General features: G+C 46.4%; 1 protein-coding gene across 1 annotated transcript in view; it reads left to right on the forward strand.

The window, feature by feature from the left end:
- Positions 1–14,332, forward strand: part of ANKH (ANKH inorganic pyrophosphate transport regulator) — a 166,753-nt gene extending 152,421 nt beyond the window's left edge. Inside the window, exons 9-12 of the mRNA XM_017524665.2 lie at positions 6,808–6,937; positions 9,924–10,047; positions 10,610–10,709; positions 12,266–14,332. Of these exons, the coding sequence (XP_017380154.1) occupies positions 6,808–6,937; positions 9,924–10,047; positions 10,610–10,709; positions 12,266–12,379 (468 nt within the window). The 3' untranslated portion in view covers positions 12,380–14,332. The remainder of the gene's footprint in view (positions 1–6,807; positions 6,938–9,923; positions 10,048–10,609; positions 10,710–12,265) is intronic.
- Positions 14,333–18,863: the final 4,531 nt, after the last annotated feature.

Raw genomic sequence — 18,863 nt, forward strand, 5'->3', positions numbered from 1 at the left:
TTTTTTTTGTAGAGATGGGGGTTTCATGTTGCCTAGGCTGGTCTTGAACTCCCAGCTTCAAGCAGTCTTCCCACCTTGACATCCCAAAGTGCTGGGATTACAGGCATCAGCCACCATGCCCAGCCCTTCTTTTTTTAATTAAACTTTTTTTTTTTTTAAGAATAACTTTCAATTTACAGGAACACTGCAGAGATAGTGCAGAGTTCCCATAGACCCCTCAGCCTCACTCACATTGCTTTACTACAGCACACACATTACAACCAAGGAACCAGCCCTGGTGCGTGACTGTGAACTGAACTCCATGGTTCGTTAGGATTGCACTGGATAGTTTTCTCATGAGCTCTTTTTGTTCCAGGATCCCCTCCAAGACCACAGTATGTCTAGTCATCATGCCTCCATAGCCTCCTCTGGTCTCTGGGAGTTTCTTAGACTTTCCATGTTTTTAAGGTCTCTACAGTTTTGAGAAGTTCTGGTCAGGTATTTGGTAGAAAGTCCTCAATGTGTGTTTGTCTGGAGTTTGTCTCATGGTTAAGACTGGGCTTAGGGATTCTGGGGAGGAAGACCACAGAGACCAAGTGCCACTCTCCTCACATCGAGGGCATGTGCTGTCAACCTGACTTACCACTGTGGATGTTGCCCTTGATTACATGGCTGGGGTCATGTCAGCCGCGTTCCTCTGCTGTCAGGATGCGTTTCCTTTCACGCTCTTGAGAAGGAAGTTCCTCGGGAGGAGCAGGAAGGTCTGCTCTGCCCGCCTTAGAGGGGATTAGCTAATGAATTACTTAGAGTTCTGGGCAGGACATTTGTCCCTTTGCTGCCATTTTTTTATTTCTATCCCTATGGACTCATGGATATTTATTTTCTATTTAGGAATATAATTCAATACTGCTGTACTTATTTTGTTGCCCAAATTGTCTTTGCTCTGGCCATTTGAAAACTCCTTCTGCCTGGTTTCTGTGTCCCTTGTCATGTTCCCATTCTTTTATTTTGGGGCATGTCCTTCCTTCTCGTAATATAGATGCTCCAAGCAAATCGTCTTGCATATTCTTTGCCTTAGTCCTAGTTCTAGAATGAGTCATTTCTCCAAGGAGCCCTTATTCCTTTTATTGAAGAATAAATAGAAAAACCAAGATCTGGGCACTGTCTGGATTATTCTGTTTTGAAGGCTGTGTCCTAATAAGAGAATATTGACAGCAAACTCGACAGCAAAAAATCCACCCCTGCAGCCGCTCAAAGGAACAACTCTTGTTCATTGTTAGGAGTTTATTAGGGTTGTGTTCTGGTTTGGAAAAGTCAATGTCATTAGGCTCTGCAAATATTTGAAGAACACAGCACGTCATGGTCAACTGGGAGGCATGTTCTGAGCTGAGACTACTCTGGGTGAACTTATTAAAATGACACTGTTCCTGAAATACTCTTTGTCAAGAGAACTTCTAAAGCTTCCTGTTTTTTGAAATGGACTGGTTAAATGTATTCTGATTATTATGATAGGGCTCAGTACTTTGCTTAGGGAGAGCTCACCTGAAGATAGGTACTGTAGCTTTTAATAAACACCATACCCACTTCTAAGTTAAATGTATTCCTTTCTAAGTTACATGTATACCTAAGTTATATGTGCAAGAAATACCCACTCATTGAAAAACTTGCTGAAAAGTGAAGTGGCATTTTCATACTGGAAGCATGGAAAGAGCGTCAGAGATTTAAGGGAGGGCGAGAAAGGAGGCTTTGATAAATGTGGCGTTCCTCCTCTTTAGTTACCTGTGATTGTTCAAGCCCCAGATCAGACTAACAGCTTCCAGTTCTGACAGTCTGGGCTGTGGGTATATGTGGTTGAAAACTGAAGAAGCACCTCTGTTGGCACATGGCTTTGACAAGGGGCATTTAGGGTGTGCTCAGCACAGAGACCCAGATAAAGAATAGAGTAACTGCGTGGTACCAAGTTGGATCACACTGTGGAATTTTAGAAATGGAATATTGAGCCACCATCCCAGGAAGCTCCTATTAGAAATCCACCAGGGCTGGGCACAGTGGCTCACGCCTATAATCCCAGCACTTTGGGAGGCCAAGGCGGGTGGATCTGTACAAGGTCAGGAGTTCAAGACCAGCCTGGCCAATATGGTGAAATCCCATCTCTACTAAAAATACAAAACTTAGCCGGGTGTGGTGGTAGGTGACTGTAGTCCCAGCTACTCAGGAGGCTGAGGCAGGAGAATTGCTTGAACCCAGGAGGCAGAGATTGCAGTGAGCCAAGATTGTGCCACTGCACTCCAGCCTGGGTGACAGAGCAAGACTCCATCTCAAAAAAAGAAGCAAAAAAAAGAAAGAAAGAAATCCACCAAACCTTACTTAACACCGTAGTTGTGTTCAAGGTACCAGAACTGTGGTTGCTGAGACAGCTTGGCTGATACTGATGTCAGTGTGATGTGGGTGCACTCACTATTATTATGTCATCAAACTAGACTTTCCACTCCAGAGATTAACTGATCTTCCACAAGACAGGAAAACGCCTTCAGGCGAACATGACCCATATGGAGACCCCAGTGCAGGGATGACCTGGCTTGTCTGCCACAGAGGCCCATTTGTGCCATCTTTCTCTCTGACGTGCAATTACACCCTCCTTTTTCCCTGGTTCCTTGAACAGAAGAGCCACTTTACAAGGATTTTGCAAAGCCTAGAGAGGTTGCAACATTTGTGTGAGGCATTATCTCACATTCAGATCATTGCTGGCTGCAAAATAAATACAGCACACCAATGGCTCTCCTGGAAGCTTAAGTTTTTTTAGCAATATGTGGCGTAGGTCTCTCTAACCCTGGGATAAACAGAATGGCTTACTTTCTGTAGGTTCTAAGGCACAGAGCCAGCCCAGACTGTGAGGCAGTCATCCCTTAGTTCAGTTCTTTACAGTTTTACTGCTATGGGACACATTGGGGGCCCAATATAGAGCAAAGCTGGAAGTAGGGATGACCCATGTGTTTGTGGGGGTGGGATACCGACAGGGAAATAGTGTTCCAACTCTATGCTCAGTGTTGTTTCAAACTGTAACATGAAATTGCTGCCATCAGGGCTGTGACTGTGTGCAATGTCTCACCGTTGCAGGCTAGTAGCTTTGCAGTGGGAAAAAGGTAACAGGGCCACTTGTCCAGGGCATTCAGATAATAAAGTCCCTGAGCATCAAGTTGCTAGACCAAAGGAAGTATGTTTTCCTTCGTGTCAAAAATGGGGTGTGAGTACTGTCATCAGGCAGTAGGAATAAATGATAATACCTTTGCCATTTTTGAAAAAGAGTGGAATATACTTTCCCAGATGCTGAAAATACATGGGGGAATGGCTCTATTGCACTTAAAAAGTGAAATATATTTATAATAGATCTCCAGTGTATTTCTTGAATATGTCAACATGACATAGTAAATAGAGCTTGCCTGAATCCATGAAACTTAATGTACTCAGAGACTAAAAGAATGTCATATTCTAAAATTGCAGTGTTCTGTTCTGACACTATTGTAATTCATTTTAGAATGTATTCAGTTTTATTTTAGAGAAGAATCACTTGCATTTTAAGAAAAGGAGATAAATATTTGATGAAACTGGCAAGTTTTTAACAGGATCTTCCAAAGTTATGCTGTTGCACTTTTAAATTCAGATTTTTTAAATCAGCACCAAGTTTTGCAAGTAAGTTCTGTCAGGATTGTTACCCACAGTAGCCACGTCCCCAGTCCACCTCTTCCAGCGCCGCCCACCTCCCCCATCCCTTTCCTACTCCCGGAGGCACTCCCCAACTCTTGATGGATTATGACTGCAATAAACGCTGACGGCTGAGCCCTGATTCCCTTCCTTTCTCAAACAGCTGTAGTTTTTCCTGGACTTAATAATTGTCTCAGTTATCATTTTCTTAGCCTTCTCTGTACTTAACACTAAGTTATTCCCACACTTTCCTTTCGTGGTATAAATCTCAGGTATTCAAGCACATTAGGTAGCTGGCATCTCTCGGAGCCTTTTTCTCCCTGCTCCGGGGAAGATCAGCTGACCTGTGGGCCTATCGCAGCTTTCTTCTGGCTTTTGTCTTGTGCTTCACCTGTGCCTTTCTGTTTTCCGCTCCACGACTCACTTGTATTCGCAGAGCAACCCCACCAATAGCCTCTTGAAAAAGTATGTATGGGAGGTAAAACTTAAGACCTTGAATATTGAAAAAGTATTTTCCTTTTCTTGTTTTTTTTTTTTTTTTTTNTTTGAGCGGAGTCTCGTTCTGTCGCCCAGGCTGGAGTGCAGTGGTGTGATCTCGGCTCACTGCAACCTCACCTCCTGGGTTCAAGCAATTATCATGCCTCAGCCTCCCAAGTAGCTGGGATTACAGGCACCTGCCACTATGCCCTGCTAATTTTTGTATTTTAGTAGAGACGGGGTTTCACCATGTTGGCCACGCTGGTCTTGAACTCCTGACCTCAGCCTCCCAAAGTGCTAGGATTACAGGCGTGAGCCACCATGCCTAGCCAAAAATATTTTTCTTTTAAACACACTGGAGTGATAGTTTGGTTTAGAGTTCTATAATAGAAATATCTTCATTTGAAACTTACTGCTCCTTGTCTTCTAGCTTTCAGTGCTATTGAGAAGCCTGAGGCTGGAAGCTCATAGGACCGTCTCTCCGTCCCCAGTGGTGTTCAGTGATGTGCCCTGATGGGGCTTTTCTTGTGCACTGCACCACCTCCCCAGATGGGCCCTTTCAGTCCTGAAACTGGTATCTTTCAGTCTGAGATTTACGCTGTCCCTTTTTCTGGAACTCCTGTTATTTGGATGTTGGACTTTTGTTGCTTTAACTGTTCTCCTGTGCTTGTATTTGCATGCCTTCTGCTCTGTCTCCATGTCTCAGGCTTCCCTAAACTTATCTAATTGTTAACTTGCGAATTTTCCTTTCTGCTTTCATCTTTTTAATTCTTAGAATTTTTTTGTTCTGTGAATGCCTTCTTTTTTTTTTTTTTTTTTTAGGCAGAGTTTCACTCTTGTTGCCCAGACTAGAGTGGAATGGAGTGATCTCGGCCCACAACCTCCACCACCTCCACCCCCAGCCCGGTTCAAGCAATTGTCCTACCTCAGCCTCCCAAGTAGCTGGGATTACAGAAGGTGCCACCATGCCCAGCTAATTTTTCATTTTTTGTAGCGACGGGGTTTCACCATGTTGGCCAGGCTAGTCTCAAACTCCTGACTTCACCTGCCTCAGCCTCCCAAAGTGCTGGGATTACAGGCGTGAGCCACTACACCCAGAGTGAATGTCTTTATAACATTCTCCTTCTGTTCTTGTTTCATGGGTGTAGTTCTTCTCCCATTTCTCCGGGAATATCAGTGGAGAAAAGTTTTCCTTTTCACCCCCCACCCCCCACCAACCATATTGTCTTTGTTTCCTCTTAAATTGTAGCTTTTTCTTGAACTCCTGACCTCAGGTGATCCGCCTGCCTTGGCCTCCAAAGTACTTGGATTACAGGTGTGAGCCACCACGCCCGGCCAGCTTTTTCTTTTGTTTTGAACTCCTCACATTGGAGGACTTTGTCAAAGTCTGATTTTCCCTGGTTGGCTGCTCATTTTGATAAGTGGGGCACTAGTTACTAGTTGTAGTAACTCTGCCTTCTACCCCCAAGCCCACCGCATTATACCTTATCCAGATACTATTAGTTAATTGGAAGCAGTGAGCACCAGAATGAGATTTATCACCTGCGAAGGCCTCCCGTTTTCCGTGTACAGATGGAGTATTCCCAATCCAAAAATCGGAAATCCAGAATGCTTCAAAATCTGAAACTTTTGATCGCTGACATGACTGTCAAAGTAAATGTTTATGGGAGCATTCTGGACTTAGTATTTCGGGATTAGGGATGCTTAACCTGTAAGTATAATACAAATATTTTAAAATCTGAAAAATTCAGAGTCCAAAACACTTTGGTCCCAAGCATTTCAGATAAGGGTTACTCAACCTGTAGTAACTCTGCCCTCAGCCATGCCAGGTACCCTGCTGTTTTACCTCATCCAGAGACTCAACTCCTGTGTCCTGTCAAATTCGGGGAGATGTCATCACCAGCTGCACAGCGGGAGCTGTGGATGGATTGCTTCCAGCCATCCCGCTTTGGACCCTGCCTTCACCCCATCTCTGGAATGACCTGTATTACACTTTCTGATCTCTGGGGAAGGGAGGTGGGGGGAGAGCTCCCCTTTCCCCCTCAAGTTCAAGATTTCCTTTTCCTGCATTCATTACATCAGTTTACCAGCTGCCCATCTGCATTCCAGAGTCCCACATTCTGTTGCTGTCTCATCTCTTAACTAGACCTTGAAAGGTTCGTAGGCTGATCCTTACTCTAAATATTAATATTTCCATTTTCATTATGTGTGCTGATTCTGTGTGGTCTGTACACATCCAAGTACTTTCAGGTCATTTTTTATTATTTGTTAAAGCTGTAAAAATTATATGAATAAACTTGTCCACCCGGCACTGACTGAGCTGTGTGGCACTCTCCTTAAGCCTTGCCCCACAGCACATTGGTTCTGAACGGGCCTGCTCACCCATTCGGAAATGACCCACTCTTGGGGGAGCCACATCTGCCCTGCTGTGGGTGTCTCCTGGGGGCAGCCATGGCACATGGACCAGGGCCTCTGTAGTCAGGAGAGGGCCAAGCAAGGAGGTGGCAGCTCTGGGACCAGCATGCCTGCCACCCAGTCAGGCCGCCTATCCCTCTTGCAGCTCTCCCGGGATTGTGCCATACATGACTGGCTCATTTCACTCACTTACACCTTTTCCTCACAACCCTATTCAATGTCTTTCTCCCCCAGCTCTGTTTCGTGATGTTTTGGACACCCAATGTGTCCGAGAAAATCTTGATAGACATCATCGGAGTGGACTTTGCCTTTGCAGAACTCTGTGTTGTTCCTTTGAGGATCTTCTCCTTCTTCCCAGTTCCAGGTAAAGAAAAACAGAACGAAAGAAACATTCCTGTTTATCCTCATGCCTCATTAAATCTTTCTTCGGAAATATTTGCAATCGTGTCACCAACACAAATGTAAAACTTCACTGTGGCTTACAAAGATGCAAAGACATTAGCCAGTAGGTTAAAAGTTCAAGAAGTATACCAAACAGGTATAACTTGTTTTTATTTTATTTTATTTATTTTGGGATGGAGTCTCATTCTGTCACCCAGACTGGAATGCTGTGGTACAATCTCAGCTCACTGCGACCTCTGCCTCCCGGGTTCAAGCGATTCTCCTGCTCAACCTCCACAGGCACCCACGCCCACGCCCAGCTAATTTTTGTATTTTTAGTAGAGACAAGGTTTCATTATGTTGTCCAGGCTGGTCTCAAACTCCTGGCCTCAAGTAATCCGCCCACCTTTGTCTCCCAAAGTGCTGGGATTACGGGCCTGAGCCTGGCTGTATAACTTGTTTTTAAAAGTGCAGTGATTGATTGCAAAAATAGTGAAGAAAGTAGACCCAAAATTGCCCTCTGTCTTGATTGTGGTGGTGGTAGTACACAAATGGGTTCATGTATTAAAATTCTCACAACTATGCACCAAAAAGCCAGTTTTACAGTACATTAATTTCAGCGGTGAAATCAAAAAAAGAAAAATAGAGTGAGCTTATTGCTAAGGCCTGGAGCTATACAAAGGGAAGGACTGCTGGAGAAAGGGAGACTCCAGGACAACTGGAAGCCAGATGGTGGATGGTCAGAAAGGAACCGCCCATGGCTGAGACAACAGCCAGCTGGAAAGTTATTACACCAAGCTGATACAGTGGTATGAGGTATACCCTACAAGAATGAGGTCGTTCTAGGTTAAATGAGAAAAGCAGGTTGCAGAATGGTTGATTAGTATGCAACCATTTCCATAACAAATATGTAGCACGTGTATGTCTGTATCATCATATGGATGTGCTAAGTGCTTGCATAGCTACATTCTTTTTCTATAAGTAACTCAGCAAGCTGCTAACAGTGGTTGCCTATGGGAAGCAGACCAAGGGCCTGGGAAGTCAGCACTGGGAAGAAGGCCTTTATACTCTATTCCCTTGTGTACCTTTTAAATTCTGTACCAAGTGTATCACCTAGTCAAAAATCATTTTCCCAAAAAGATCCACCTAAATCATTAAACTGGGAAGCCAGAATCTACAAAGCCACAATGAGTTTAAGAAAGGAGCCATGGGCTGGGTGCGGTGGCTCATGCCTGTACTCCTGGCACATTGGGAGGCCAAGACAGTTGGATCACCTGAGGTCAGGAGTTCAAGACCAGCCTGACCAATATGGTGAAACCCCATCTCTATGAAATACAAAAACTTAACCATGTGTGGAGGTGCATACCTGTAATCCCAGCTACCTGGGAGGCTGAGGCAGGAATTGCTTGAACCCAGGAGGCAGAGGTGGCAGTGAGCCAAAATCATGCCACTGCACTCCACTCTGGGGGACAGAGCAAGGTGCTGTTTAAAAAAAAAAAAAAAGAAAGAAAGAAAGAAAAGAAAGAGAGGAGCCATGGAGCCCAGGTAGGCCAGGGCTGATGGGGTGGCCCTTGCTCTTAGGCCTCGCAGCATCACTTTCTGAACTGTGACAGAAATGGAGAAATGGCTGGAAGATCACAGGACCAGGATGGCATCTGGACTTTGTTGGGTAGACACAGAGTGAACCAAGCTCTGGAAGGTGCCACCATCTAGAAGAAGCTGCACTCGCAGATTGAGACACATGCAGTTAATTTCCTATGGCTGTGACCAGAGGAGGGGCCTGGAGTGCCCAGCTGGGAGCAGGTTGTAGCTGGGTATGCAGTTTGCCTTTAATCTCCATTGGACTCCACTTCCTTGCCTGTAAGATGAAGGGCTTCAGACAGCTGCGAGGCCCTGCCACTCTTTGCAATCTGTTGGATTTGGACTAGCCCGGTTAGCAGACACCTGGGACTCTGACTCTCTCCTTTGGTCAGAAACCTCAGTGGGTCTGTCTGTCTGCCTAAGAGAAGAAAATGAGCCTCATTAAAATTAATACAAGGCTTCTACCAGGGGGAAGACAGGACACACTGTTAGGCCAAGAAGATGACACAGGCTTCCTTCCAAACCAGCATATCCTGGAAAGGAGTTTTTATCCCAGGAAGGAGTATTTTCTCCTCCAAGAGCCTTTGCCTGGTGCTGTCCACAGGGAGGTCAGGCCCTGCCCTGCGCTTTCTCAAGCCTTTCCAGTTTCAGATGAAATCTAGTTGCTCAGGGCCTTCTTACTGACAAAGGCCAGCCCCGTGCTCTCCACAGTTCCCCGCTGGCTGCCCATGGCCCTCCTGCAGCTCAGAGATCCAGTGAGGAGGCAGGGCATGGGGAAGCCATGAGGCCCGTTGTAAGATGGCAGCATGCCAGAGGAGGGGCCACACTATTAGGAGAGGGACCAAGAGAAGGGTGGAAGTGGTCAGGACCAGCCCAGGGAAGGCACAGAGGGAAGTGGGGACATGCAGTTTCCTCCTCCTACCCACCACTCTGTCCATGTGCTTTTGACCACAGGCAGGGAAGATGGCTGCTGGTGCCAGCTTTTCTGCTCACCCGGCATCACACTAGAGGCTCGTCACGTTGCCACTTTTGTCTGAGTCTTCTCTTCTAGGGGTGGATGATCAGAGAGTGAGGCTGGGCGGGCGTGGGGACAGGATTAGACAGGAGCAGCCAGGCTGCCTGGAAGACGCCGTCCCAGTGGAGCAAGGAGCCTGCCTGCCCCCAGCAGTCTAGACCCAAAGGGCTGTGAGGAGGCAGGCCCAGGGGCTGGGCCCAGGTTCAGGAGCAGGGATTGGGAAACCTAGCAGGAAGTTGAGGTGGCCAGGGCCTCAGCAGCAAAGCCAGGGTCCCAGGCAGCCCCTGGCTCTCCAACGTGCTGCCCTGGGCCAGAGGCAGCAGGATGGAGCAGGGATGCGGGCACGGCTAATGAATCCTCTGCTCCCCTACAGTCACGGTGAGAGCGCATCTTACCGGGTGGCTGATGACGCTGAAGAAAACTTTCGTCCTGGCCCCCAGCTCTGTGCTGCGGATCATCGTCCTCATCGCCAGCCTCGTGGTCCTGCCCTACCTGGGGTATGTGGTCGGGGAGTTTGGGGCTATGGGTCCTTCTGCCACTTAAATACTGTGTCCAGAGATCTAAGATCTACATTTCCATGGGAAATCCCCAGGCATGTCTAGATCAGAAATTCAGAATGATGTCTGCCTAGGCATCAGGTGGAGGCTCTTGGGATCCCTTCCAGAAAGTGCTTTTGGGGTCAGGCCCAGACACGAGTAATAGCCACTGAGCTCCTGTTGGGGCATGGCCTGCCCTGCACGGGTGCTAGCGTCTGCTGGATGTGACAACCAGAAGAGAGGAAGGACATGGTCCCTGCGCTCGTGGAGCTCCCAGTGTCCTGGGGAGGGTGGGAAGTGCTGTGGGATCCATGTGCAGTTGTGGGGAGGCAGCCTAGCCCCGAGTTCCTAGTTCCCCTCACACATTATGTTGTTAGCCGCCGCCCTTATGAAGGCAGCCGATGGACAATGCTGCTGGTCTCAGCTGTCTCTAGGCTACACTTATTTTCCTGGGTTTTGGCATTGACAGTTGTGCCTTGACTTGGCCTGAACAGACAAATCGCCTTTGTGTTCTCATCTGCAGGGTGCATGGTGCCACCCTGGGCGTGGGCTCCCTCCTGGCGGGCTTTGTGGGAGAATCCACCATGGTCGCCATCGCCGCGTGCTATGTCTATCGGAAACAGGTGAGACAGTCGTGCCAGGAGCCAGGAGTGTCCTCCCGGGTGCAAGAGGGCCTGTGCAGCCACTGACCAGGGTTGGATGGTGGCGCTCATCAGTGGGGGATCCTTAGTGACCTTACCTAGTCTCGTGGCTTAGGGCAGCTGGAAGCCTAATGGGAGTGGGGTAAGAGAAAAGGGGAAAAGTTACTGAAGGCAGTGAGTAGAGACAGTCCCTTTCAAGACTTTTGCTCCAAAGGAGAGAGAGGTGTGGACGTGGATTTCAGAAGGCCAGTGAAGATGGGGTGAGGTTTGGCCTGTGGCTTGCTGCAGGGAATGACCTGCAGAAGGGCAATGCTGCCAATGGGGGAGGGGACAGTGGGACGAACGTGGCTGTGTACACAAGGACTGGGCAGCCCAAGATAGGAGCTCAGGCGGCATCTCTGGTCACACCGAAGCAGAGATGCAGTTGGAGAGCTTGTGCCAGTGCCTTTCTGATTGCTTATTTATCTCAGTGAAGTAGGAAGCCAGATCATCATCTGAGAAAAGGGAGGTGTTAGCGAGTGGAAGAGCGAGGACACGAGTGGGGAAACAGCTGGTCAGGAGAGTGGCCGAGTGAACCGGCCAGGACAGCAGGGTGACGGCCAGGCCTCTCAGAGAGCCTGCTTGTGGTATGTGACGTACATCCTAGGACACTGGCTGGCCCCTGCTGTTGGGCTCCCCCAGCCATTGCAGCTGAGTGGTACGGGCTGAAATGGTAACGATCTGAACCGCAGCACAGCTGGGGCTTTGCCTGGCAAATATAATGAAACAAAAGCAGGGTAGGGAAATGATGGTCATTACAGACCATGTCATGTAAGCTGATGAGGGAGGGAGAGGACATTGAAAAGGTGGACACAGTGAAGGGATGATAGGATCCGTAGATGGGGGACTAGCAGGGTTGGCAGACAGAGGACAGTGTCCTTGCCTTGGCCTGTTGGTAGTGCCAAACATGTCCATAATGGCAAGGTCTGTGGTGACCCAGGAGTGGCTGAGGTGGGCTGGGGCTGAGAGCCTGATCCTTGAGAGGCCATCTATTGTAAGGACAGGCAACATGGCAGGGACGTGACCAGGAATTAGGACAGTGAGTGGGAGAGAATGACAGCAGGCCTGGAGCTATCCCAGAGGTGACTGAGGATGCTGTACAAGGTAGAATATTCTGATAACGTGAGATTCCAAGCTTGAGTCTTTAGGGAGGAAGAAGGGAAAGCAGTCTGCAGGTGACCGTGAGGAGTCGGGGAGAGCACAGCCCCTACTGGAAAGGGCAGCAGGGGGTGGGTTATCTGGGGCAGGGTGGTGGGACATGGTGTCCTCTGAAGTGCCTGCCTAGCTCAGCGCCAGGTGCACAGCAGGCACACAGACAACCAAACTGCAAGGAACACCCTGAACTAAGATGCAAAAGAGATAAGGCCACCCCAAGCATAAGAAGGTTTAAGCTGGCAGCAAGGGGTCCCCTGAGACCCCGGTGGTGTCTCCCTGCTGGTGGTTCTGCTGTGCAGTGGCCCCGTCCACAGCCCCACACTGATGAGTCTTCTTTGGTGTAGAAAAAGAAGATGGAGAACGAGTCGGCCACAGAGGGGGAGGACTCCGCTATGACGGACATGCCTCCGACAGAGGAGGTAACAGACATCGTGGAGATGAGAGAGGAGAATGAATAAGGCACGGGACACCATGGGCACTGCAGGGACAGTCAGGATGTCACTTCAGCATCATCTCTTCCCTCTCCCATCGTGTTTTGTTCCTTAATATATATATATATATATATTTTTTTTTTTTGGTAATGAAAGAGGCCTTGATTTAAAGGTTTCGTGTCAATTCTCTAGCATACTGGGTATGCTCACACTGACGGGGGGACCTAGTGAATGGTCTTTACTGTTGCTATGTAAAATCAAACGAAACAACTGACTTCGTGCCCTGCTTCACGAAAACCCAAAAGACACAGCTGCCTCATGGTCGCCATTGTGTCCTCCTCCCCTGGACAATCTCCTCTTGGAACCAAAGGACTGCGGCTGTGCCAGCGCCTCTCGGTCACCCCGCACAGCAGGCCACAGACTCTCTCCTGTCCCCTTCCATCGCTCTTAAGAATCAACAGGTTAAAGCTCAGCTACCTTTGATTTGCTTCCCAGTCACATGCCTGTACAAAGAGATGGAGCCCCAGTGGCCTCTTAAATTTCCCTTCCGCCTCAGAGTTCGAAACCATCCACTCCACACGTGCAGGAGGAGGTCAGCAGGCTGCAGCCCGGAGTTACCGTTCACACTGAAGAATGGAGACCTGTGACCACACCTGGCTGATGGATGGGTATCATCTCCTGTAGAAAGGTTTGAAATGGCACGGGGGCAGCAAACTGACACGGCTGAACGATAGCATTTCCCTTTGCATTTTCCTAGATCTGAGCGAGCTGTCAGTTCTCACCCCCACTGTGTATATACATGAGCTAACTTTAAGTTGTCACAAAAGCGCATCTCCAGATTCCAGCCCCTGCCGCATGACTTTTCCTGAAGGCTTGCTTTTCCCTTGCCTTTCCTGAAGGTCGCACTAGAGCGTGTCACATGGAGCGTTCTAACTTTGCATTTTAGTTTTTACAGTGAACTGAAGCTTTAACTCTAATCCAGCATTCTAATGCCAGGTTGCTGTAGGGTAACTTTTGAAGTAGATGTATTACCTGGTTCTGCCATCCTTCGTCATAACTATGCGGTACAGGTAATTCAGAATGTACTACCGTACTTCCCTCCCACACCATATGATAAAGCAAGACATTTTATAACGGTACCAGAGTCACTATGTGATCCTCCCTGAAATGATGCATTTGAAATCCATGTAGTGCAGTATATTTTTCTAAGTTTGGAAGCAGGTTTTTTCCTTTAAAAAATTATAGACACAGTTCACTAAATTGTTTAGTCAAAATTCCTAAACTGAAAGAACCTAAACAAAAAAATATTTTAAAGATATAAATATATGCTGTATATGTTATGTAATTTATTTTAGGCTATAATACATTTCCTATTTTCGCATTTTCAATAAAATGTCTCTAATACAATACGGTGATTGCTTGTGTGCTCAACATACCTGCAGTTGAAACGTATTGTATCAATGAACACTGTACCTTATTTGCAACAGTTGTATAAAGCCCATCATTTGCATCTGAATGTAAGGCTTGGTAAATGACAGAACTATTTTTCATTATGGGCAGCTGGGGAATAAATGCATCACTGGAATGGGAACAGAAGTGTAAGCTGGAAGGGCAAAAATTGGAAAGAAAGAAAAACGCAGGCCTTTTGTGTCTACCGTTTTCAGTGCTGTGTGATCATAACTGTTCCGCATAGAAAAAAGAACGCAAGGGCATAAAGTTAGCTGTGAGCATCCCAGGGTTGCATTCAAGTTCCTGGGTACTCAGTGCCGATGGGGTGTGCCCACATGGGGACATGTCCTTGGCGTGCTTCCTCAGAGTGGCTTTTACTCCATTAATATATACGCAGTGCTGAAAAATTAAGATGCATACCTGCTTTGCAATGGTTTCAGAGGCAGATCTGAGAAGATGAAAAAAACATCTAAATGTATCAGCTTTTTTAAAAGATATTACTAGAAAATTAAACAGCAGTATTTTTTAACATGTTTGACTCTTTCATGTTTCTGGGGTTGGAGCTTAAAGATACAAATTGAGAAAGAAGGCTCGGCATGTGGTTCATGCTTGTAATCCCAGCACTTTGGGAGGCCAAGGAGAATGGCTCACTTGAGGTCAGGAGTTCAAGACCAGCCTGGCCAACATGGTGAAACCCCGTCTCTACTAAAAATATAAAAATCAGCTGGGTGTGGCTGGCGGGCGCCTGTAATCCCAGCTACTCAGGAGGCTGAGGCAGGAGAATCGCTTGAACCCAGGAGGCAGAGGTTGCAATGAGCTGAGATGGTGCCACTGCACTCCAGCCTGGGCGGCAAGAGCAAAACTCTTGTCACAAAAAGAAAAGAAAGAAAGAAAGGAAATCCTTTCCCTCTAAATCAAGGAAGGATCAGCAAGGGCCTCTTTGTTATGTGACAAGGACATGCAACTCCAGAGACCCCTTCAGTGATCAAGATCAGTGGGCTGCAATATTTGGTTAGAGTTTCTGAGAACACAGGAAGCAATGCCACACTCAGGCCACCACAGTGGAGCTGATTTTGCAGGACTTGTTCAAACCTTTCACCTTAAAGCACATGATCCTTCATATATTTTCTTCACGTGGGCTGCTTAAGCCACAGCCTAACAACTTCTGAAACAAAACTGAGAATTAGAATATTCCCCTGCATTTGTTTGTTCTAACCGGGTCCCATCATCCAGCTAGACATGAGCTCAAACCAGGGAAGGGGAACTTTCTCCTTCCCACTTTTCAGAGTCATTAGGAGCAACCTTTTGACTTTTGGAACCAAAGAAACAGTCCCCCAAAACGTTTATTTTTCACTGCAGGGCGTTCAGCTGACAGCTGCTATTTAAAAGGGCACCATGCCTGTCAGATTCTCATGTCAAAGACCATGGAAAGACCAGATGTGACTTTCTCAAAATGTGGTGATTGCTTGTGGACAAATACAATCTAAAAATACAGGAGTACAAAGCAGTTTTTCATTCAGATGCTGAGAAATAGGTTTGGACAGCTCAAAGCATAGAAAATAGAGTGTAAGGGTTTTCTCTGAGTAAGCCAAGGCTAGAGCTCCCCCTTTGGTGGCCTCTGTTTATTTGAGGGGCATAAGGGAGGTCATTCTCAATGTGCAGTAGCCATTTGTTCTGTACTGACTTACAGGGATCTCAGTGGCAAAGGGCGTCAGTGACACTCAACTAAGCAAAAAACTAGACGAGGCTTGCGCTCAGAAAGTCATGGTGGGATTGGACTGGCCAGCCACGTGACTCAGGGAGTATTGAGGGATTTGCACATTGGCAGGAAACCCTCCCCTATTTGGGATTCTTTAATTGGGGCATGGAAGGCCACTTGTTTGCATTTCTGGGTAAAAAAGTCATGCCCCATGACTGCCTGCATTGGGTGTGTCTTGTGCCAAAGTTACCGTTCCCTTATTTTTGTTTTGCTTGATTTTTAGCATTAGCTGGTAGTCTGGCTTCGAAATGTCCTGAATAGCCGATTCCCTAAGAAACTGAAACATTTAATATTGGTTTAGGATGTGTCAGATAGGGCCAAGTAAAGCTTCTTTTCAGATAGGGCCAAGTAAAGCTTCTTTACAATAGTAAAAGTACTTTATACTTCACTCTCTGAGTCTTCCCAATATAACCTTGGGAGGTGCAGGGGGCTACAGGGTCCAGGATGGGGAGACCTGGCAGCTCCCAGGGTAGTGACAGAGCTGGGCCGAGTTCTCCAGACGCCAGGGTGCATCGCAGCAGGGCCAGCTCAGGAGTGCTCACTCCCAGCCCTCCGAATCTCTCACCAGGTTGGGCTAAACATTACATATCACAACTGTCAGAAAATTTATTCACTTATATCTTCAGAATAAGAAGTATGAAATGTTAACAGCTCCTTGCTCTCTTGTTCCCCATTTGGGGATCTTCTGGAGCGAAGGAGCATGGGGAGAGTAACTTTTCTATACCCTTGGTTTCTAGAAACACATCAATATCAAGACTCAGTAGCTGACTGGATTTTTTTTCCTTCAAATTGAAGTGGGAGAGATTAATATATGTGTGTGTGTGTGTGTGTGTGTGTGTGTGTGTGTGTGTGTGTGTGTGTGTGTGTGTGTGTGTTGCAAACTAGCAAGTATTTATAGTGTTGTAATTACATTTCCTTGAGAAATATTTTCTTGTATTTAAAATCTTTCTACTTCAGTGACTCTCTTAGCACAACAGTGCCCAGGACAGCATGTGCCGGTTGGTACCAGCTCTGCAGGTGAGCTAACTTCTAAACTTACGATGACGTCTTCATCAAACCAGTGCACAGTCCGGGAAAAGGGGTCCTTTATGTTCTAAGATCTGCTCCCTGCCTTTTTGGAACCAAAATTGCAATGGAGTGTGAGGAAAGGTTTTGAAAAACGCAGTGTTGAGATGTCTGCATTGCACGTTCAGCCAGTTCAAGGCCAGCAGCTCGTGCCTGCATTCTGTAGACAGCGCCCTCACGAGCACAGCCCTCTGACAGCTCTCGTATAAAGCACTCGAACCGTAGGAAAGCATGTTTTTGAGCAACGTGTTGGGTAACCACTCGGGATACTCCTCTGTGTGGTTATTTTGAATCTATTTCTGTCACTGAAGCAGCAAAAAACATCATGTGACTCATCAACTGCTCTAAACCACACATATAACAGGATGTAGAGAAAAATCTGAATAAAAATGTAAAAGGGCCTGTTGCCTAAAGCAAAATGTCTAAAATCAAGCAAATGTTCAAAATGAGAGAAATTACATTGTGCAATCAAAATAACCCGAACTCCACTCAGAAGTCAGAAAAGTCACAAATACATAGTATACTACTGATCTCAAAAGGGAAAAATGAGATGGTGAGACCTTAAGACTATTTTCTTCTCAAGAGGGGACATCAAATCTATTAACTTGCAACTTTCTGCTAGGAAGAGCATCAAAGGTGGGCCTCCTAAATCATTTTTGAGAAATCTTTGTCAAGTCCAAGTGGTTCCAGGAGAATTATAGCCAGTATCTTTTAAAATATTTCATTTAGTGATAATGTTTTTCTCTGCTTCATTTTGCAATCAACCAGGGTCTCTAAAAGACTGCATAAGATATATGCACTTTTACAGATGGCTGTCAGCTACACATAGATTCAGCCAGTGTTTTTTATATAGTACCTGTTTTTAAGTTAGGTTATGTAACTTGAATTGCACTTTACTAACAAGACTTGACATTAGCATCTACAATATGTTTATGTAAACAAAAGCACACAAGAACTAGGCACCCTTTCTCTCTCCAAGACTCTAAGTGGTTTCCTTAGGTTAAATAAGAGGAGAGAAAGGGACAGACCAGCTAAAAATGGTTGTACCACTCACTACAACCTCGTGGAAATTCTTACTATAAGATTTAGGGTGAATGTTCCCTATGAATGAGCCAGGGTAAGAAATGGCACCTTTGGAGTTGGGGAACATCACAACCAGGTAGATGCTGGTTCCCTGAAGTTGGGGCCGTGAACATCCGGGGACCCACTGTTTGAATAAACCAGCTACTGAAAGCCACGTTCACCCTTGCGTAACAAAGGGACAGGGTATGCAGCAACACCAATCACCCAGCACCACACAGCATTAGCCATGTCACCTTGCAGCAGGCCCCTCACCCCAGCGCTGCCACATCCACAAGCCTCGCAGTACAAAATGTGCTGCTCCTTGGATTCAGCGAGATATTCTGGTTGCTTAATGACATATTGATCAGGGAACTAGACTAGCTAAAGCTAGTAGGACCAAGGAGCTAGTTGAAGGGCTTCGGGAAAGTGGACAGAGCCACACCCGCGATTCTATTCCTTGCCGACACTGATTCATTTAAGGAGTGTATTCAAAAATACACTCCTTTTTGTTCTGGGAGCCTTGGCTTCCATGTCACTCACACTTCTTGGCCTCACCTCGCTCATCTGTCCAATGGAGGCTTGAGCCATTATTGCTAAGGCCCCTTCCTGGTCTAACATTCTGTGTATGGTCTAGGATTTAGAACATGGTATGAGATCCTACAATGGAAGCATAAAATTACCTCAGTCTTCATTTCGGATCTGAACATTAGCAGTGATCCAGATTTTTCATTTTTTTTTTAATAAAACGAAGTGTGCTTGGAGTCATTCCTCTACATGGGCTGTGGCTGCCAGCTCAGGTTTTTCAGTTTCACATCAAAACTGTGGGTATAATTTAAACTATTGAAACCAATCACATTATAATGTTTAGCTGGGCACAGTGGTGTACATCTGTAGTCCCAGCTACTGGGGAGGCTGAGGCAGGAGGATCGCTTGAGCATAGCAGTTGGAATCCAGTCTGAGCAACAGAGCAAAACCCCGTCTATAAAATACAAATATTTGTGTAGTTTTTGATTAAAATTGACCATGGAGGTCCGTATAAAATATATGTCGCATTTAAGGAACTGCTGTTTATGTATCTAACAGATGAAGTTTTTTGCATTGGTAAGAGCATTTATATATACTTTGTTTCAGGGTTTATGGATTTGTATTCACATATTGTCAAATAGGTTTCATACT

This window comes from Cebus imitator, unplaced genomic scaffold, assembly GCF_001604975.1.
Source record: "Cebus imitator isolate Cc_AM_T3 unplaced genomic scaffold, Cebus_imitator-1.0 Scaffold35, whole genome shotgun sequence".
NCBI lineage: Eukaryota > Metazoa > Chordata > Mammalia > Primates > Cebidae > Cebus > Cebus imitator.